The sequence below is a fragment of the Maniola jurtina genome, chromosome 12 (assembly GCF_905333055.1).
Source record: "Maniola jurtina chromosome 12, ilManJurt1.1, whole genome shotgun sequence".
Classification (NCBI taxonomy): domain Eukaryota; kingdom Metazoa; phylum Arthropoda; class Insecta; order Lepidoptera; family Nymphalidae; genus Maniola; species Maniola jurtina.
The window spans coordinates 4393725-4416238 of record NC_060040.1 but is presented as its reverse complement, the minus strand read 5'-3'; the positions used below and the strand labels follow the sequence as shown (position 1 = coordinate 4416238).

Below are 22514 nucleotides of genomic sequence, written 5' to 3'. Positions count from 1 at the left end.
GAGCGAAGATGAATATTTATGTGCGCAGTCTGTCAGCTATAATTACTGCCAGCATCGGCGACGGTTTTGTAGCGCTCCTGAGAAATTGCTTCGAAAATGAATTGTTTTTGCTCATTACCTCATATTATTGCCTCAGTTTGAGGCTTTGTTTGCTCTTTTTCCAGTGCCCTTACTTGTATTTTATGTTTAAATTGAAATACATATAATTGATTCATGTCAATTGCTTGATTGTAATAATTAACTGCAAGTTTTACAATAGGTAACTACTTGAAATATTCTAATGTATTGTTCAATTGGATTTTACTTTAGCTTTGAATAGATAAGTCTTTGCCTATGAATAACGAAATGGCATAGCAACACCTCGCATTACATGTACAATGGGAGATTAAAAAATTAGTGGTGTTTATACACCACTAATTTTGTCTTATTTATATAAGAGCCTATATCTATATCATTAAGTGGATTGCGATGCTAGGCTAGTATAGAAAATGCAGTAAGTACCTATTCGAACTAATGCAGTTGGCAAAGGGCAATTCAAATGGAATGGGCTTCAATTGCAACTGCATTGCTTATTTTGACCAATTAATGTTAATTATCTTTCATATCCTGGATTGCATGTTGTATAGATTAGACATAAATATGGAATAAACTGAGCAATAATTGATTAAATATAGAGTTATTATGCAAAGGGTATTTTGTATGCTATAATTTGCGGTTTATGAGTGCATAGAACTCTCTGTTATAACAGACATATTATAATATAAACACATTTTTTTCTGTGATTTAACCACAAATTCACGGTTTTCGGACTTTACATGTGCTATAACACCTACCTACCTGCCAAATTTCATGATTCTAGGTCACCGAGAATTACCCTATTGGTTTTCTTGACAGACACGACGCACGGACGGACGGACGGACGGACTGACTGAAAGACAGACAGACGACAAAGTGATCCGATAAAGGTTCCGTTTTTGTTTTTGAGTTACGGAACTCTAAAAATTAGTTACAGCCTTGGCACAGAAAAGCCAAAGTTCGCTTCGAAACAAACATAGGAACTATTTGAATTAATACTTCAATATCTTAGTCTAAAATATTTGCAAAGACTTGTGAACAATCTGGGACAGTAGGTCTGAACGAATTCAAGCAAACTTCAACAGTAACGTAGTAACCCGGATAAACCTCACTTTGTATCGATAGCGACGAACTAATGGTAAGCGATAGATATCTTGTTTTGTTAAAACTTCGGTTATTCTCCTCTTAGAATGAAGAGGATTTGGTTATAGTCAATGACTTTCTAAGCAAGGACATCGCACTGGCGCGCATAACATGGGACCAAGTAAGTGTGCTTATACTCGGTGTAAGCACACTTTCTTCATTAGTCGCATGTTGACTGCAAAGCTGTCAAGACGCCTAAATGCGCGATCAAAAAGTGCCGAAATAATACGTTAACGACGCAGAAAAAAGATGGTGTGACTTACCACCAGTAAGTTAATTTTATTTACGTAAGATAACATGCGAAAAAGTGTAAAATACTTAGTAAAACCATTGAAAACACTAGAAATATCTAAAATTATTTACAATGTTTCCATTCCTTTCTCTCACGCACATCGGAAAGAGACATATGGAAGGGCGCGTCACGAATTTCGGAAAAACAAAACTGTGGAGTAGCTTTTTTTTGTTCAATGTAAAATCTATTGGCCATTATTGTATCACATTTATTTTATTACTAGCTGTGCCCGCGACTTCGTTCGCGTGGAATAGCTCTCAGCGCGCTTTATATAGCCACGGACGCTCAGGCGCGAGGCGTGTATCTGTACGTTAAAAATGTTCGCCGTGATTCTTTAAATTGACATAACTTTTTTATTTATGAACCAATTGACATGAAATAAACACTAAATGTTAAGTGAAGCTTACTACAATATATTAATGACAACCGTATCTAAATCGAATAAGCCGTTTCTGATATTAGCGTGCACAAACATATTATATGTATAGATAGATCTTTTGACGACCTCCGGTGCGCAGTGGTAGTGCGGTGGATTTGTATGACGAGGGTCCCGGGTTCGATTCCCGGCTGGGCCGATTGAGATTTTTCTTAATTGGTTTAGGTCGGCTGGTGGGAGGCCTTTGGCCATCTTGATTCAAGCCCCATCTTGAATCCGCCATTTTGGTTTTATTTTTCAGCTCCCTGTCAATTGGATGAAGTTCTGAGTGACATTTGTTCGAGCACCCCCTATCTTCAATACCCTGGCCGTGCTCCTCACCGAAATCCTCAATCATCAGCTCTATCCATATTTTTCCTCCGAATCATTTTTTGTCCTCTATACGAAACCATCGGTAAAAAAAAAACATACAAAATTTTACAGAAGAGGTGATCAAATGAGTCAGTCAGTCAGTCAGTGAATCAGCACGAACAGAATAGTATAATACTTATATAGTATAGATATAGTATAATAGTTTCATATTTACAAAAACGAAAAATCTCTCAAAGAAATAACAAAAATTAATAGTGCTACACTACTCCATTCCATTTTTTGTTCAAGTTTGCTTCTAAAATCACCTTATTCAGCTTCGAGTGCAATAATCGATTTACATTGCGGCTTAATCACTGAGGTTAGTTTACAGGACTTGAATGTTAGCGGGAATGTATAAATGGAGCAGTTGAAGCTACATAGGGTGAATTTAGAAACGTGTGCCATGTTTGGGCTCTTGTGTTGTATACGACGATGTGTCCATGCTTAGAAAGTCATTGGTTATAGTCCATCTACCATCACGCTGGCCAAGTGCGAACTGGTAGACTTCACACACCTTTGAGAATTTATTAACAGTATATTATAGCATACTATATTATAACAATAGTTTGCAGCAAGTCTTTACTTCGATTGTCGTACGTAGCAACCTTGTGTGGTCGCGTGATCCAGAACTGTTTGTACTGTGCGGATGTGTGTGCAAATTAAACGTTAAGTCTGCATTTTATTACTGTCTCTACTAAGGTCGCATTTCTAAAATTAGGAATATTACCGTTATCGCTGGAATTCATCTAGCATTACTGGAAAATATTGAGGTTTTGTGGAAAATATATGTGCTTTTTATTGTGCACGGCAGTGTTACAAATTGTAGGTACCTATGTGATAATAATAATAATAATATGTCCTCATCTTTTTTCGGGTTGTCTGCTTGAGGCATTTTGAATGGAAGGAAGGACTCAAGCGAAGGAAGCGCTGGAATAAGCAGTCCTAAGGTATAACGTGATGTATGCCACAACTTATAAAATAAACTTTTTTTCTTTCTTTATTTTGCCAGCGTGGTGGACTAAAAAATAAATTATAAAACATTTGTTTTCAGATAGTGTTAGTAACAATCCTAGTACTATAGTCAAAACTCTTTTCTGAGAGAAGATCCTTGCTCAGTAGTTGGCTGGCGATGGGTTGATGATGATAATATTATGTATTCGCAGCTTTTAAACTGGTTTGCTTCACGCTTAGTTAGCCAAAAGAAAAACTAGAAGTAACTGTAAAGTTACTTTTAAAAATTTATTTGCATTGTCAAAAATAATATAAAATTATTAAATTTTGGCATTAGGTGGTTTGATAACCTCTACGCATTGAACCTGTGTTATATGCGTAGGTTTTTGGAGGACATTCCAATAATTCGATTAGAATATTTAAATAACACCTGCTTTTCTGAGTGACGCCAATATAACAATGACGAAAACCTACTCGTCATGAGCTTTTTCACTGGTGTTTCATTTTTACTTTTCTTAGGTACGTAGTTTACTTGCATCACTATACATATAAAAATGCCAAAATATTATATTTTTATTCCGGAAAATCATAAAGTTTCCACGGAATTTTAAAAACTTAACCCACGTGGACGAAGACCCGAGGATAAGCTAGTAAAGTCTAAATCGCATTTTAAATTGGACAAAACAAACGCTGCAAAATAAGTTTGGTCTGTGTTTTCTTATTATCTTTTCTTTTCTTTTGGCTTAACAGAAACAAAAGACGGCATGTAAAAAGAAGGCAAAAACTTGTCAAAGTGCAAACTGCATCGCACTGTAAAGGAAGAAGTCTTGTGTCTTCCTTCTTTTGCTTATCCGCTCTCTGTAACAGCTTTCACAATAACTGGAACTGTGAAATTAGGCGAGAAAACAGAAAAGAAAAATGCTTTTCAGCAAAATGTTATGTTATACTCGTACATGACACGTTCTTCAAAGGCATTATGTATTTTTCATTTCTTATTTTTTTAAGATTAGATTTGTTAAATAAAACCTCTCGCGTGGATTTAGTTTTCAAATATCCCGTGAGAAGCTATCATACAGACAGACTGATACATTTTCGCATTTATAATATTAGTATGAATATGGATTTTTATATACCCATACTAAAATTCGAAAATGTTTTCCGACACTTATATTCACTCGCTTTAACGGTGAAGGAAAACATCGTGCGGAAATCTCCATGCCTGGTAGTTTTCCATTATGTTATCAAAGGTGTGTGAAGTCTGCCAATCCAAGACGAAGTTTGGCCAAAACTCTTCTCATACTGAGAGGAGAGAGGGCCGGCGCTCAGTTGAGATGATTTAGTTCGTAAAATTCTTATTAAAAGATGACGATGATTCATTAGATACCTAATTGGAGCAGTAATTTAGTTAATATCTTCAGAGACTTAACCTATTTAGATCTTTATTTAGAATACGAGTATTATCGTAAAGTTAGTTATAAGCTGTTTCTTTATTATCCATTGTTCCCTCAATGTGAAAAGTCTCTTAAGACTGTCAGAGTAACGTCAAACTTTTCACTTAAGCTATTCTTCTTGCATCTGCGAATTTGCAGTTACGACTTTATGGTTTAACTTCGAAATAACTTTGGTATTTCATATAATAGAGAAACAGTCACGGTTTGTTCAAGTAATTGAATATTTATCTTGAAAGTGCTGCTGTTACTGGAAGTATAATAAATATGAAAACATTTTTAGGAGTTGAGTATTGTCTAGAGATCGCCCACTTTCCAATTTTCCATATAAAAATGTAGACATTACCTAAATGAAAAATTTAGTAGATATTGTTCGAAATTTGTATTTATCTACTAAATTTTACTGTTTCTATAGTTACTAACATTTTTTAAAACAGGAATATTATCCGAATACATTTTTAGTGTTTTATTTTTTAACCCCCAACCCAAAAAGAGGGGTGTTATAAGTTTGACGTGTGTATCTGTGTATATTTGTATCTATCTGTGGCATGGTAGCGCCTAAACGAATAAACCGGTTTTAATTTAGTTTTTTTTTTGTTTGAAAGGTGGCTTGATAAAGAGTGTTCTTAGCTATAATCAAGGAAAATCGGTTCGGCCGTTTGAAAGTTATCAGCCTTTTTCTAGTTTTCTTTCTTCTTGTTTTCTTATATAGGTTTTTGTGTCGGGGGTTTTTTAAATGTTGAGTTATTAATGACGACGATTGATTGGAATGTTGTGTACAAGCTAACTTGTGCTAGCTTACAAGACGTGTCAGCTCGAAGTGACGATTCCTACGGAACATGGGTTTCCTCTCAGAATAAGAAGGGTTTAGGCCGTTTAGGGTACAGTAAGCACCTGCTTAATTTTTAAAAAATACGGTAGCTTTATTTGCCCCGTATTTTATTTTCGCAATAACGGGTTTCTGTATTATCATACCCCGAAATTAGGGGTAACCCGTAAAATACGGGGCATCTGACAATCCTAGGTAGGTACAGTTCGCCCCGCTGCTGGCCAAGTGCGGATTGGCCTGAATTCACACACCTTTGACAACATTATGGAGAATTCCCAGGCATGCATCTTTCGTGTAGTTATTTCTTAAACAGTATTTAATTGAACGGTACATTAACACAGGAGTTCATGTATGGCCAACAAAAAAAAACACCCTTGTTTACAATTAAATTTTTATTTGGCTATTAAATGTTTTTGTACCCTATCAAAATATCTTACAAACAATAATAAATTAAACATGCGCCTTATAGTACCTTTCCAGCGCAGTTAATTTTCTGTGGCCGGCGGTGTTGAAGCTTGAAATTTTCATCCGTTTATGGCGCTGTTTACGAGCTACGGGTAGGGTGACAATAGTTTCTGGAACTTCCAGGACACTGACCTTTATTAATACACGCTGGACTTGCGATTACCGATCCGTTTTTGAAGCAACTGGATTTTGACACTGATAGCGTGCGTCATGTGGGCGTACTCGGGAATGTTAGTAATGAACCATCTATCAATGGAGTGTGATGACACTATGTTGATAGATGTTTCACGAAGGTCACTAAGTATCAATTAGTTAGTCAATCAAGTTAAGTTAGTATTAGTTAATCAAAATAGAGTTAAAATTTTAAAAAAGCAGGGGATTCAATTCATGATCAAGCATTTCTGATGATGAAAATGGACATTGGAAGTCAATTTGGAACTTTCTAATGGCATTATTTTTAAGTATATTTAGATAGATGGCATTATATGGGTTCGGTCGCAAAAAAATGTACATTAGTTTTTTTTTTGTTGTCCTGGTTTTATTTTTGTCATAGAATCAGTGCTGTTTTAGTTACGAATATATGTTCCATATTGATCTAAATATAACCTATCTGTAGTTTAAATAAAACCATGAAATCTCAGCTATCCTTACAAATTTGTATTTATTTTAGTTTTTTTCCGATTGGCAAAATTTTTGCTCCATACAAAAACAGTTTGTCCAACTACTACACTATTATCGAAAACATGTCATTTTAACAAAACTTTTGTCCTAATGTTGCATTTGTAAGTTGGGTTCGAGTTCTGATTACTTTTTCAACGTATTTACAAAAGGTTACCATTCTTTTATCAATAACCATAATTTTCTTCAACTTCTAAAATGTGTCCAATTTTTTGTGCGTGTGTAACGTCCTGAATGTAACGACATTAGAACGCCTATTTTGGCCATACTACATAAATAATTTGGTTGCTTTTGCCTTTCATTTATTGGCAACACTATTGAACAAGGCGCCAACATTCAGAAAATAAAAACGGCCATGTTTGTTAGGAGGAAAATTGTTAGTGTGTGTTGACGCGAGAATTGTCGCCAAAAATTGTTTTTCTTATGTTGAATTGCAGGGTGAGTATTGGACATTCTTTCGAACTCATAAATAAAGGTTAATAAAGCTTTGTTATCGCGTAAAACAATGAAACTACTTCTCTGTCCGTAATTATTCGCTGTACAGTGATATTTTGATTTGAGGCTATGTCGTTCGCTTTTTTCTGTCATGATTGTAACATATGTAACGAAATGTGTAACGTTACGGTCATGACCGATTGTAAGGCGGAGAGTACACTTCTTTAGAAATTCAATATTGACTTAATTTAATTTCTTAAGAAGGGTCTCTCCGTCACTCGCTTCATACAGACGTAGTTCCAATTTCATTTGAAAATATTAAGCAACCAAATTTTTTGAGCCAAATTCTTAGCGGTATCACCTAATGTAAAAAAAAAAACTAGTGTATATAATGTTTAATGGGGTCTCTGTGAGTTGGCTTTGGCCCCTCGTACGCCTACTAAAGGACCGGGACCCCAGGGTCGCGAAATCGTTATGCGATCTCAATAATAATATTGTAAAAATAATATAACATTCTAATCATAATATTGTATGATTCTGAACTAAGCTTTATGTTGACCATGAATGTATCATTGAGTCAGGTATGTAACGTTTGTTACGATGTCATGAATGCAACTATACATTTTTTTACGACCACACCCATATAGCATATTCCTAGCCATCGGAGTATATAAGTCTTGATACTTAAGATTTATATGTAGTCACCCTGGCTACCAGAGTTCACCTCTAGAATGAGGGCCACACTTATATTACTAAGCCAAACACTGTAATTACTTGCTGTGTTATTACGGAGTATAAATAGTACAGTCGGGTGATTTGGAAATTGTGGTTGTGGTCATTAAATTAGGCAAACATTACTCTAACATGCCTCACTTATTTATTTCTACCCACCCAAATATACCAGAACCGTCATTTTATTGTGTTAGACTGCAAATAATTTGCAAATTAAGTTTATTGTTAAGACCTGTAATCATGGTCAGTTAAAACTATTAGAGCATAAAGAAATATAAACCTTCATACATATTTTATTGAGTTAGGAATTTATTTCAAAGTTCCTCTAATACCTACTAAAGTAATTGAATTGCGAATTAATTTCTCAAATAGAGGAACCTAAAACGAGCTTGAAAACAACGACCTTAAGGTATGTGATATTCACTAGATGAGTTATTCCAAACAAAAATTGTATTCTATGAAACTGTCAAAATTAGTACATACGTTGTTAGTTGTTTCCTGAAAGCATCAACCATTATTACAATCGCAACTGTTGTGATTGGTTGTATTTATGGTATGCTTGTTGTACAATACAATGCATTATAGCCATTACTGAGCAAGTGTCGGCCAATCAGAGGTGATTGCGATCGGCGTACCTACTCATTAAAATATGTTTTTTTATCATGTTGGAAATTTTCTTCTAAAGAATAGAAATTTTTCCCTTGCAGCCATTTCTTCAACTTTTTCCGTAAATTGTTTTATTGGAAGTAAATAAATAAAATAGAAGGAAAAGCAAATTGCAAGTCTGCAAATATTTTTGTACAGAATGACTCGTCGAGTGCGTAGCGTAGAGTCTTATCTGCCCTACCTCTAGTGTTCTTGTAAAGCATGAAGCGGGTGAATCTTCTGGCGTATATTTAGGAAACTTAACTAACCCCAAGCAGAGTGAACTGTGCTCCAAGTCTTAAAATACCTAAGTGTATTCTAGCAAGGTGCGATACAGAATTGCATCGATTGCTATCGGTCAGAGATCGCATAAACATGCGCCTAAGAAAACGTATGGACGATCATCCATATTGCAATTGCAAATGTTTCCATAATACCTATTTGCTAAACTAGCTTCACGTGAGCAAAACTAATCTATCCTTAAATCGGGTTGGACCGGTAATTACAAACAACTTTTTTTTGGGTAACGAAGCGATGATGGAAAATTTAACTTCACACATTCAAATAAAATCCTATGTGAGTGGCCGATAGTAAAAAGTTTTAATTAGCTCACATTCAACTCCGGTGGCAATAGCGTCGTAAAAACAATATTATTGAATCGTTAATTTTTATAATATTTTGATTGGACTATTAATCCTTCTGTACTGTACACAAAATGTTTTAATTAGTAATACAGGAGTTAATGATGAAGTGTAAATTAAAAATATTAATCATCCCCGGTATGTAGAATGTAATGGGGTCTTTTGATGATCTGGGCATTCTGTTACAGTTACAGACTAGTCAATTCAGTACTACCACTTTAATAAGTTACGTTGATGTACCTGCGTAGAAATCTTATTTTTGGATGGTGCGAAAATATCTCAGCCAATCGTAACGCACGTCCATCCGCTATTGGTTGTTGCCTACGCGCCATGTTTTGTAAGGTTGTATGTTATGAGTCTTGTGTTCTTGTGTTTGAAATCTGAAATCTTGACGACCTTTCTGGCGCAGAGGAGAGCGTTGTAGTCTGACTAGGAGGAGGTCCTGTGTTCGATTCCCGGCAGGGATTTAGAATTTTAGAGTTTCTAAATTTCTGACCTGGTCTAGTGGGAGGCTTTGGCCGTGGCTAGTTATCACACTACCAGCAAAGCCGTACTGCCAAGCGATTCCGGTGCAATGCCATGTAAAACCAAAGGGGTGAGGTTTTAATAAAAAACTGCCATATCCCTTCCAGGTTAGCCCGCTACCATCTTAGACAGCATTATCACTTACCACCAGGTGAGATTGCAGTCAAGGGCTTACTTGTATCTGAATGCGCCTTTTTTCCGCTGACAAATTTTGCCGATATGACTTATAAAAACGGTAGAACTATACCCACCACCTTCCTGCTCCAACTTTTCGTCGAGATTAAATCCAATGAGTACAAACTGGTGGACCTACTCTTAATGGACTGTGTTCCTCTAACCACCTTTCTGTTTCATCAATCACTTTTGTAAGCCAAGTACTCATCGAAATCAAATCAGTGAGCCCAAACACGACACATCTGCAGATTACCCAGGTTGCAACATCAGCACCAGTTCAAGATTATTGCGTCAACAACAACTGTACAAAGTGTCAACTTATTACACTTATACATTTACATAATTAAAATATTTATATAAGTAATTAAGAAAATGACTTGCACTAAAACACGCTAAACTATTAGGTATACATACTGAACCCTAAACTAAAACATTAGCAATGCAAATTGTTGTTCTTTTACTAACGCTTGTTTTAGTACCGCTGGAGCCCAGACCACTTGTTTATTCCACAAATTCTTTCATAAAAGAATGGAAAGAAAATGATTTTCTTTTATGTTTCTGCTATTGTGTTTAAGGAGTGCTTGACCTAGACCTGTGCAGTTATATTTTTCCATCTCCGTGCAGATTGAAGTTTTAAACATAATTTTTTTAACTCCCCTTTCCTTATAATGTAATAAAAAATTGTATACCATAAGATAAGACGGTAATGGGCGTGGCACATAGCTTGAAGAACCCAAGATGCTTGAAGGGCGTGCTCGCACCACACTCCCCATTCGTTGGCGGTGACCTCTATTGTAAAGCGCAGTATTGGAAGACCCTACCTTTGCTTTGGAAGTGGACGGACGATCTCAAGCGAGTGGCTGAGAGCCACAAGACGTGGTGGGTTTCGGTTGTAGGTACTACGAGTAGGTACCTATTCTTCTTCTTTAACAACTTCTCCCACTACCAAGGGTCTCTAATTGAGATCTCTTCTAGAGATAGTAAGTGTTTCCCTGTCCACTTTTTATCTTTTACTAGCTTGAGCTCGTGGCTTCGTCCACGTGGATTACACAAATTTCAAACTCCTATTTCACCCCTTTAGGGGTTGAATTTACAAAAATCCTTTCTTGACGGATGCCTACGTCATAATAGCTATCTGCATGCCCAGCCAAAGCACAGCACTGTGCTTTGATAGATCAGTTAGCGGGCTTTCGCTTTTATATATATTTAAAGATTTTCGTTAATTTTTGGTATAAATAAATACAGATACGGGGGGAAGACACGAAGGTTATGTTAGTCCGTGCATGTCGGACACGTCCTGTCTGCAGGCCTTAGGGAATTTTTCCTGCCCCGAAAAAAAAGGCCCGCCAACGTCGCTACAGAGTAATGTGGATCGTTTCGCGGCTAGGCTTCGCGTTTGTGTTTCGCTGCTTTCTCCGTCCTATGTTGATTTTATTATTTGCAACAAAGGATTAACTAACTAAACGAAAAGCTGCGAGTGTAGAGGGATACCTATATTTGCCATGCAAATCGAGGGCAAATTCACAACTGAATTAAATAGAAAAACTTTATATTGTCAAAATACATGTTTAATTCGTTTGATAAGTTATGGTTGAAGTTCGAGTTCGTTAACCGGGACGGCTAGCATGAACGCCTTGGCGACGTCCACGTATTTACCTATGAGTTGCTTGATGATGGGGCCGCCTACTTCGTCAATCATCTCCTTCCAACTGTGGTCGAGGACTTCTCGGAAAGGCTGGGCTGCAAAAAAACATTCAAATCATAGTCAATTTTTTTTATTTCATGTAGTCTATTATGCTTTGTCTGTCTCTCTACCATCGGTTCGCAAAGCAGATTTTTATGAAAAAAGCTGCGGAAGCTATAGTGTCCGACCGAACCTTCGACTTCAGTTTCGACCACCACTGGCCAAACAATCCACCTTCAGCCAAGTTTTTGGTTTAAAAAATATTGGCAGTTACTTATTGGGAACTGCTGAAAGAAGCTAAAACTATAAAGCAACAGTTTTTTTTTTGGATTTTCGAATGAATTGTAGTATCAAAAATTAAAATTTCATGATTCGTTAATTAAAACTATAAACATTAGTTTAGTACTTATTAATTCTATCGAAACTCCGAGCACTATTAACATTAGCATATCGGTTATGCGTTGTTGAAGTTCTTATCCACCCCAAACTCGTCCAACACGCTTAGTTAGGCGTGTTCATTTTAAAAGTGATTGTTGGGTAAGTACACTTGTTATGCGCTTCTCCATACAAACTTATTGCGCCTATAATACTATTCTTTGTTGTTCCAGATCTATGAGTAAGCTTTATATCGATTTATCTCTATATTATCTATGCCTTAAACAATGAATATAGTAAAATTTTGAAAGTTAAGACCCTTGAAACATCTCTATAAATTTTGAGGCAACTTTGTGCGTAAACAATTCTTGTAAGAAACTACAAAATTGCATAATTATGGGCTTTATATCAAAATTTACTTAATGATAATTTCAAATATCTTTAGTTTGGTAAAAAATGTTAATTTGCAAAAACATAACGTAATGCCAAACGTTGAATCGTGTTGTTCACAAATTACGATTCTCACTCTTTAATAAGTGATTATAGCATGCTCTCACGCTCGACTTAGAGCTACCTTGGAGAGCACTCTTAAAACTTGTACTTGGTACTTACCCCGTTTATCGTCACCACCGAATAGATTTTTGAGATCGAAGTAGACCTTGTCTAACATTTCGTAGCTGTAGTCGAATCCGGTTATCTTCCAGTGCTTCTTTCCATTCTTTTCTATTACTTTAGTTTTGATTTCAACTGTGATTTTGACTTTGTCTGTAAACAGAAATTAAACATTTAAGTTACACCTCGAAGACAGTATCAAGACTGGCAGAAATGGCCTCATATGGTGACAGAAAGGCTGCTTATTTTTGCGCAAAGGATCAGCCTTGCTGTCCAGCGCGGAATTGCAGCCAGTATCCTTGGCACCATTCTGCACGGGCATGAATTGCACAATAACTAGATAAATCAAAATCAAATCAAAAATCGTTTATTTCCAGTAACTTATGTTTACACTTTACATACATCTCTAGGAGGTTCGAGCCATCTTTTAGAAGGAGAACTACTTCTGTGTCAGATGACACCGCTCATGGCTAAGGCTAGCTTGTCTGTAAAGTCGGTTTACTGACGATAGTTGAACGTGACAACAAAGGCCGATTGTGCTTCTTTGTCGCTCGTTCCGCGCTCTCGCTTGCACTTCACACCTTACATGGAACGCCTCAGAGCGAGGTAACGCCGCATGAGTCATGTTTTTTCGTGCGTGCAGCCGGCTCTATCGAATTATAAGACGTTGTCACGTCAAAATACAGGATAGATTTAAAAACAAAGGGCGGCCTTTTCACTATACTTAGTGATCTCTTCCAAGAAACCCATACTTAAGAACTTTATGTAGAACTGTAAGACGTAGAGTAGCAATGTTGTACATACTTTAATATATAGGTATAATATATATCACAAAGATGTGAGAAGAATATATAATATATCCATCTCATATCTTTGTTTTGTTATGGTCCATTAGGACCCCAAAATTAACGTTCCCATTTTGTAACATGCCGCATTGTCTGTCACATGTTGTTCCGGCGCAAAACAAGCTTTATAAAATAGCATCGGGAAAAAATATACCAATAAATTATCCTTGGAGGTGTATTTACCCCGAGATTGTCATCAGTTTTTATTTGTACAAAAAACTATTTTGCTCATATTTCCACTGTTTAAGATACAAGGTCATACTAATAAATAATTATAAACCAGAAATACGACGTGGAATGGAAAAAAACTGAAGCGCGTATAAATGTTACTAAAGCCGGTTACACACCAAGAACTAAGCTAAATTATTTAGCTTAGCTCTCAAGCTGAGGTCTAAGTATATAGTGCACTTTGTGTTAAAACAAGACAACGTTATACCACTCGCATAACTCAACACAAAAAAATGTATTCATGAACAAATACATATAATATGTAATAAGTATTTTTAATTTTCAAAGAAAGATAACTATAACAAGTGGGGTATCATATTATGAGAGGGTTTTACCTGCACATTCTAAAACACGTTTTAACTTATTTAAATGTATAATAATTTTTGATTTATCGTTTAAGATGTCGGAAAACATGCCCGAGTACGGAACCCTCGGTGCGCGAGTCTGACTCGCACTTGGCCGGCTTTTTACTTACCAGTATAGATTTTAAAGTCGCCGTCCCCCCACGCTTCGATAAAGGACAGCTTGCCTTTCAGGTCGTACTGACCAACTCCAGTAAGAGGACACTCAACGGTCATCTTCATAGTTTGCTTCCCTGGATTACGTCTGTGAAAGAAGAATATTGAGTGTCATCTCTTTAACACGACTGTTGTGCTGACCAATAACAGCTAACTAGCTAATTATAGCCGACTCGACTAACTGCAGAAATCTTCTTTTATTAACCCCCGACCCAAAAAGAGGGGTGTTATTATAAGTTTGACGTGTGTATCTGTGTATCTATCCGTGGCATCGTAGCTCCTAAACTAATGAACCGATTTTAATTTAGTTTTTTTTGTTTAAAAGGTGGCTTAATCGAGAGTGTTCTTAGCTATAATCCAAGAAAATCGGTTCAGCCGTTTGAAAGTTATTAGCTCTTTTCTAGTTACTGTAACCTTCACTTGTCGGGGGTGTTATAAATTTTTAATTTACACTTGTCTTACAGAAAATCGATTTATATATTTTCAATTTAAAAAAAAAACAGAAGTACCTACCCAAGTTCAATAATCTTGCATTTGGTAACACCAGTGATCTTCATGTTTCTGAAGCCGAGTTTCAAATTGGCACCATCACTTCTGGCAGATTCGATAAATATAGGATCGACGACAGGCAACCCCAGTGCAGGTACACCAGCGGTAATGAAAGGCAACGCCTTTTTCCCGCTGGACAGAATGCATTTCTGATCGTTTGGTTTACACGGCGTGATGAAAGGCACTGAAAAACATTATTTATTTCATTGACTGTGATTTAAAAAAAATAGCGAGCAAACGTGTAGGCGGGTCATCTTATGCTAAGTGATTGCCGTTGCCCATAAACATTTGCAGCATCAGAGGAACCGCCAATGCTTTGCCCGCCATTCAGGAATTTGTTGGTCCACCCCATGTTGTAATCTAATTGGAACACCGCAGCAGAGCGTTGATTCCACATGCATGTGCGTGTTCTTCTCGGTAGGAAAAGCATTCCGAACCAGTGGTAGATTATTTTGACGATTCAAAAGCACTTGTAAAAGTTTAATTGAATAAAAATAATTTGATTTTTTTTTTTTTGAAAAAAGGATCTGGCACAACGGGCGATTGAAATTGTCTCACCGTTCTTCTCGTTCCGATCTTAGTGTTCCCATATAATGCTTATTTCTGCCTAGCAACCGTTTAAGGATTAGTAGGTTTAATAAGAATCTTCTTCTTTTCACTTCTTTAACTGCATCGTTACTTACTAATTTAGCGAACATCACTGAATAAAATGGGACTAATTCAGTGAACATCGCTAAATGAAAGAATCAAACTCATTAACATTCAATTGCTGCTTCACTGAGCGATATAAAAGTACTATTTCGTAGCAAACCTTCAATGGATTAAAAAAAAGTCTAATGAGCTTGATGGATTTCATTCAGTGATATTAGACTATTGATTCCACAAGATTGACTTTGTATCTGAATTTTAAAATGTAGCCTGATAGGTATATTTTTGTATCTAATTACAAAAGCTAGGTTAACTTTCTATAACTTTCTTTGTACCTACCTAATTTAATTTACTAACCTTACTATTCAAGCTAACTCCCGCACAATAAATACTGCACAGAATCAGTGAATCAGCTAGATATAAAGCAAAGCAATAAATTGATATTATGTATTCCAAATAAAGAGAGAAAAAATATTCGCATATCTATTGTGTTTGAATTCTTAACTTTGTATGAAGCGACCACAAAAAAATTAAAATACAAGAGAGGTATCTGCATTTTTATTAGTAAGGATATCATAATCATGTTTTATTATGCTTATCTTTAAATGTGCGGCCGTGTACAGCTATTTATTATTAATATTTAATACCTATTAATATTATTATTCAATATGCATTTTTAAACAAAGAAAATCTTAATATTTTAAAGAGGTCTATTAATTTATAGTTAAGGTACCTATGACATTTTTCAATGTCTAAAACATGTTTAATTGTACAGACATAATATTTTTAAGAAACAGGACTTTTACTGCATGGTTTTCTGATGGTACTTTTTCTTCTCATAATTCTCGAAATATTCAAATTCAAATTCAAAATATTTTTATTCAATTAAACTTTTACAAATGCTTTTGAATCGTCATAACCTACCACTAGTTCGGAATGCCGTTCCTACCGAGAAGAATCAGCAAGAAACTCGGCGGTTGCTCTTTTCAACTGTTCAATTTTTGTATTCATATTCATATTGACAAAATGGATTATTGAAATTGACTTTACTTTATGGAGCGAGAGCAAGCGCGTGCCAGACCTTCGTTATTTTATAAAAGCTAAAAGTCTCTCTGCGTATTGTTCAGCTTTTATAAAATCTTAGTCCATTAGTATTCATACACGTATAACTGATATTCAATTAGAAATTACTATGAAAATATTTGAACTTACCTAAACTAGGATTAGCCGATGCAACCACGAAGTAACCGACTAAACTCGTCAAAATATAACACTTTGTACGAAACATCTTCTGTAAGAATTCCAAAGTTCAACAAAACCCACTCAGTTTATTTCGATCCTTACTAATTTGAGTGAAATGTAATACTGATAATAAAATCATAGGCTCGTTTAATATATACAAAACAGAATAAAGGCTGAAGTCAAACATGTATATCACGTTTTTTGTCTACGAAACCAGATTTTATTATGAGTGGCTGCCGATTTATTTGAATCTATAAAAAGACGATTCAATCGTTTTTCGCAGAATAGTTTTTAATAGGTATACTTATAATTACCCTATGAGTGCTTGATTTTGAGGTAGGCACCAGGATAATATAGATCTAAAATAAAAACCGGCCAAGTGCGAGTCAGACTCGCGCACCGAAGGTTCTGTACTCGGGTATTTTTTCCAACATTTTGCACGATAAATCAAAAATTATGAACTATTTTTTAATGATGTAACCACAAATTCACGGTTTTCGAATTTATTCCTTTACTTGTGCTATAAAACCTACCTATCTGCCAAATTTCATAATTCTAGGTCAACGGGAAGTATCCTATAGGTTTTTTTGACAGACACGACGGACAGACGGACGGACAGACAGACAGACAACGAAGTGATCCTATAAGGGTCCGTTTTTCCTTTTGAGGTACGAAACCCTAAAAACAGAGACTGAAAGCAAATTTTTTTTAACTTTTAGATAGGACATCCTCATAGTATCGTCTTTGCTAAAAAAATGAATAGTGAAAATCGGATCAGATTTATTAATGGAGAAAAGGGTAACATCGACAAAAAATTTTACTCGCTACCTTGGAAGAAAAGATATTATGTTATTTTTTTACAATCTAAAATTAACGCTCATTGACTCATTCAAGTCTGTAGGAAAGTAATAGGTGCATACAAATAAAGAAGGTTATCATACAATAGGATATAGAAGGTTATTATAGGTATAAGAACAAAAACTAAGTGGTTTATTCTAAAATTAATGGTTTATTCTATTGCTAAGTTACAATGAGGTTCAAGTCAAGTCTATGAGCTAGAAATTTCAAGTTCTTTGGCAGGAACGTTGAGGAATAATTTCTCGCAGGCCCCCACATACGCCGCTATGAGTTGTCTAATAAGATCCTTTCCGATTTCTTGTACGAGCTCGTTCGAATTTGTGTCCAAAATTTGTTTTAGAGGCTTCGCTGTAACAAAAATGAATAAATTAACACCTTGTGCTTACGAAGCTTGACGATCATAGTGAGTAAAATTAGTAAACAGATTTCCATAATAGGTCGGTAGGTACAGTAGAACCAATTAAAAAACTCGACACTTTCAATAGAAGTATGGAGATTTTGTTTATTAATAATTGATGACCTCTGTTCGGATTATTTCACAGAAAACGGTTTCTTAAAATTAAGTTGAGCTTTTTATTTTTTGTATTTTAATCTCTTCAAGATAAACTCAGTGTTTTCCTGTTTACTTGTCTGGTTTTCTTAGGTACCTCCTGTGTTTTGTTGTTTTTTAGTTATTGTGGGTGTCTATGGCTCCATGGGTTCCCTTACAATAGCCAAACTACTCATTTGATTGTGATAAGTGAATCGTTAGCTACATAAACCACCTGCCTCAATAGATTAGTGGTTAGCTTCTTCGACTTCGGATGACTAGGTCCTGAGTTCGATTAACGGGTCGGGTCAAAAATAGTTGGGTATTGGGTTTTTCGATTAAGAAATTTTCAGTAGGTACTAGCCCGGAGTTAGGAAGTTGGCGGCGTCACCTCCATGCCTAGAATAGTACGTAAAGCCTTTGGTTCTGCGCCTGAACTCTCCGGTCGTGTCGGATTTTCATCCCATGGGCAATGAGAGTGAGGGAATAGAAAATGCATATATGTTTACGCACACACTTATGCACTAATACTCTCGGGGAGTTGAATAATCTCTATGGAGATTGGCCGCCGCGTCGATTGGCCGTGGGACATTGTTAGTGATTAAACCACACTTACCCCTTTCCTCGTCACCGTCAAACAGATTCTTCAGGTCGATGTGAACCTTTTCCACTAAGTCGTAACTGTAGTCGAAACCGGTTATTTTCCAGTGCTTGAGGCCATTCTTTTTAATGTCCTTGATTCTAAGTTCAACTGTGAATTTGACATTTTCTGTAAAGAGGAAGGGTTAATTAGAAAATAAATATCGTTATTCAAACATTATTTATTTTGTGCTCATAATTAGCACGAAAAAGCACAAAAGGGCAATCTGTCAACATATTTTGACAGTAAATGAAAAATTTCTACGACGTCATACTGTACCTGTACAGAATAAAATTCTTTGAAGCATGCGCCGATTTGACACGGTCTCTGTGTACAGTTGCACCAAAAGAAACCTAGCGTCAATGGAAATAATGTAAAAACTGGTCAATGTTTAAATGCAAATAATTCAACGATGTCATATCAACGACCACAGAATTAATTAGAAGAGTTTGTTGTAAACGTGAATAAGTTACCGGTCAAACCTGATTTAAGGATATTCATACTAGTTTTGCCAAAACCAAAATAACTTATTCTAAAATATAATCACAATTCAACGTAGATTGTTCTGTTCTAGTCTAGAGTGTGTTTGTGAAGCCAGTCTTCTGGCGTAAAGAGTAAACCAATGATTGGTTCAGGGACAGTTAGAGAAAGATCAATTTACATAAACAATAAACATAGATTTACTATAAAGCTTTATATTAAACCGTTCATCTTCAGTTAATTATTATCACAACTCATCGTCCGCACACTAGGTCTCCGCTCTGAATGGGAAGAGCATGGCTGATTTCATATTGCTTTGAGAACATTACTTCTATGGAAATCTCATAAGTATGCAAGTTTATTAAAATGTTTTACTCCACCTTTAAAGCAAGTGATATTTAATTGTTTACAAGTGCAAATTAAAAATTTATAACACCCCCGACAAGTGAAGGTTACAGTAACTAGAAAAGAGCTGATAACTTTCAAACGGCTGAACCGATTTTCTTGGATTATAGCTAAGAACACTCTCGATCAAGCCACTTTTCAAACAAAAAAAACTTAATTAAAATCGGTTTATTAGTTTAGGAGCTACGATGCATAGACAGATATACAGATACACACGTCAAACTTATAACACCCCTCTTTTTGGGTCGGGTTAAAAATGCATATAATTGAGGTGAAGTTTTAACCCACCACTACCACTGCTTTTAGTTAAAGATTTACTTACTAGTATGAATTTCGAAATCGCCGTCCCCATAAGCCACGATGGGTCCTATTTTGCCATTCAGATCGTATTTGCCAACGCCGTGGAGAGGACATTCAGCTACCAAGGTCATGGTACTTTTCTCTGTGTTGCGTCTGAAATATAAGAACAGCACTTGTTTAAGACATATTTTGTACCACCGCCATCGGGGACTAGCTAGCAACCGATTATTTTATCGCGCAAAATATTGATCGGCTCTGTATCGATAGTGAGCTTCTTCAGATAAGAATTTTCAAAATATATTTCACTAGCTTATTCCGCGTCTTAGTCCACGTGAACTACTCAAATTTGAAACTCTTATTTTACCACCGTAAGGGTTGAATTTTCAAAAATCCTTTCTTGGTGGATGTCTACGTCATATTAATAGCTATCTGCATGCCCGATTTCAGCCCGATCCGTCCAGTCGTTTGAGCTGTGCGTTGATATATCAGTCAGTCAGCTTTTTCTTTTATATATAAAAGAAGATGTACAGGCATCGTCCCGTCATAGTTTTGTGATAATTTTATTTGATGGAAAGTAATCATGAGATTGTAGCACGCTTTTTTAAAAGAATATGCCTACTCATCTTTACTTTGAAGGTATTGTATTGTGGCAGAAAATACGGATGCCAGAAAGGCGTTTCACACTTTAGCCTTTCGTGTCAGAAATGTTGAGTTGAACTTTGGAAGAGTGTTGAGAGAATGAATCTAGGAGCAGCAATGATGAAAAAAAAAAATTAGTTCATGTCACACCGATTTTCTCCTTTAAGTGCACTGATTTTGAATGTTGGAGCTGTATTTAAGTCAGGTTTTGTGGTTTTTGTGCACAAACAAACAAACAGACAAACTTTTAAAAGAGTAGATTAGATTGTCATGTACTAAACTACTAACTAACAATGTAGCAACGGTTAAAAAATATATAAACTAGCGCTTGGCTACAATCAGACCTGCAGGCAAGTGATGATGCACCCTAAGATGGAGTGTACTTGCCTGTAAGATGCCTATTCACTCTTGACCTGAACGTATCCTATTGAAATCGGAGGGGAAAACTGATGCTGGACAAAGTACTCACTCCATTCCTAGAATCTTGCATTTTCTAACACCGGTGACTGTAATTTCTCTGAATCCAAGTTTCAAGTCATTTCCATCAGATCGTACAGAGTCAATGATCATGGGATCAATGGTGGGGACTCCTAGGTCAGGTATACCATTGACCATGGTTGAGAGCGCTGCTTGGGAACTGGCTGTAATGCATGCCTTGTCATCTGCTTTGCAGGGCTTGATGAATGATGCTGTAGGAAAAATTTGTAAAACATTACAACAAAAATAAACAAAATTCTATCACTTGTTTAGGAAGCAGATTCTACTGAAATGAACCGGTAATAAACTCAGAAAGTTAAGCTTTTTAAAAGCTACATATTACATCAAATATAACAGAGTGTAACTTATATTTTTTTTTTGTTTAGGGTTAGATCCAAATTAGGCAGACTAATAGAAATTGTATTATTTATCAATCAGCGCTGCAACATCCTTATTTTATTTACAAATTTAGTGTAATTTAAGTCATTTTTAATGACAAAAATATAGAATATGGAATTCTGTTTTGAACAGCGACATTGCAAATTAAGAAGGTTTGTTGTATAATATAAGATATTTACTAGAAATTATTTAAATATAGTGAAATTGTTGATTAAGTATAAGTAGTTAGAGCTCTTCAAAAACTTAGAAAAAAATATTGAAAGTTCAAAATTAGTGAACACTTGTCAATTAGCAGCATACTCTTTTAAATTGAAAAAAAAAACAAGCTTTTTTGTGTATCTAATTTTTCTTCTATCTTGGGTTCGTTTCCACCTAGACTTATACTTAGAGAAAGTGAAACTAAATCTGTCCTCAAATGAAATCTATTTATTTAATTATAATTTAGGTATTTATTCTACATATCTGTTACCTATATTCTTCTATGATTTTCATTTTTTCATACATATTTTTTGTGTGAAAAATTGTATTTTATTTATTGTATCCTCTACCTAAGGTTGCTTGGAAGACTATTTTTTTGGAAGGCTATTTTTGAGATAAGAGCGCCTAGATATTGTACAAGTTATTTTCTTTAATTACTTTGCTTTCTATGGTGTAAAATAAACAGTACTTTACTTTTACTTTACTTTAGACATTTTTTGCGTATCACAGATTTCCTCAAAAAATCGTCTTCTATCTAAAAAGCTTAAAGTTAAACTCACCAACACCTGCATTAGATTCAGCAACCAAATAGCCGATCAGTCCAACCAAAAAGTAATTGAAACGAATCATTTTTGTAATAACAATCGTCTCCGTAAAAATATGAGTCGGTTGTTTAAAGCTCAATTACATACTGATGCCCAATTCTAACATCTCTCTCTTTTATATATATCTGTCATACTGTATTTTTTGATGCCGCATCAGATTTTTTACACGAATTCAGATTTAATAACAAGACGTGCTCACTAAACCGTCTCAGAGAATTGCTTATGAAACTATTTTAATGAAGGCTTAGTTCTCAAAGCAGCAAAAAGCATTTACCACGAGGATGAAGTATGATGTGTCATCGACCCAAGAAATTTATCCAGGCATTATTCTAAGAGATAGCAATGGCCTCTTTTACAACAGGACGAATTATTGAAAACAGGTTTCCTTCAGACCTTTTTTAATTTAGTTTAGTCGGGTTCTATTACTGGAAAGTTTTCATACTAGTAATTGTACGATTATGTC

At 35.6% G+C, this 22514-nt stretch overlaps 1 protein-coding gene across 1 annotated transcript; it reads right to left on the bottom strand.

The window, feature by feature from the left end:
* Nucleotides 1-11372: 11372 nt before the first annotated feature.
* LOC123870478 lies at nucleotides 11373-22142 on the bottom strand. Its single transcript, XM_045913804.1, has 9 exons — nucleotides 22007-22142; nucleotides 20842-21061; nucleotides 19756-19886; nucleotides 18525-18677; nucleotides 17578-17727; nucleotides 14596-14815; nucleotides 14040-14170; nucleotides 12492-12644; nucleotides 11373-11560 (listed from the first exon to the last, which is right to left on the bottom strand). The coding sequence occupies exons 1-9, from the start codon at nucleotides 22074-22076 to the stop codon at nucleotides 11406-11408; spliced, it is 1383 nt and encodes a 460-aa protein (XP_045769760.1). The 5' UTR covers nucleotides 22077-22142; the 3' UTR covers nucleotides 11373-11405.
* Between the last annotated feature and the right edge of the window lie 372 nt (nucleotides 22143-22514).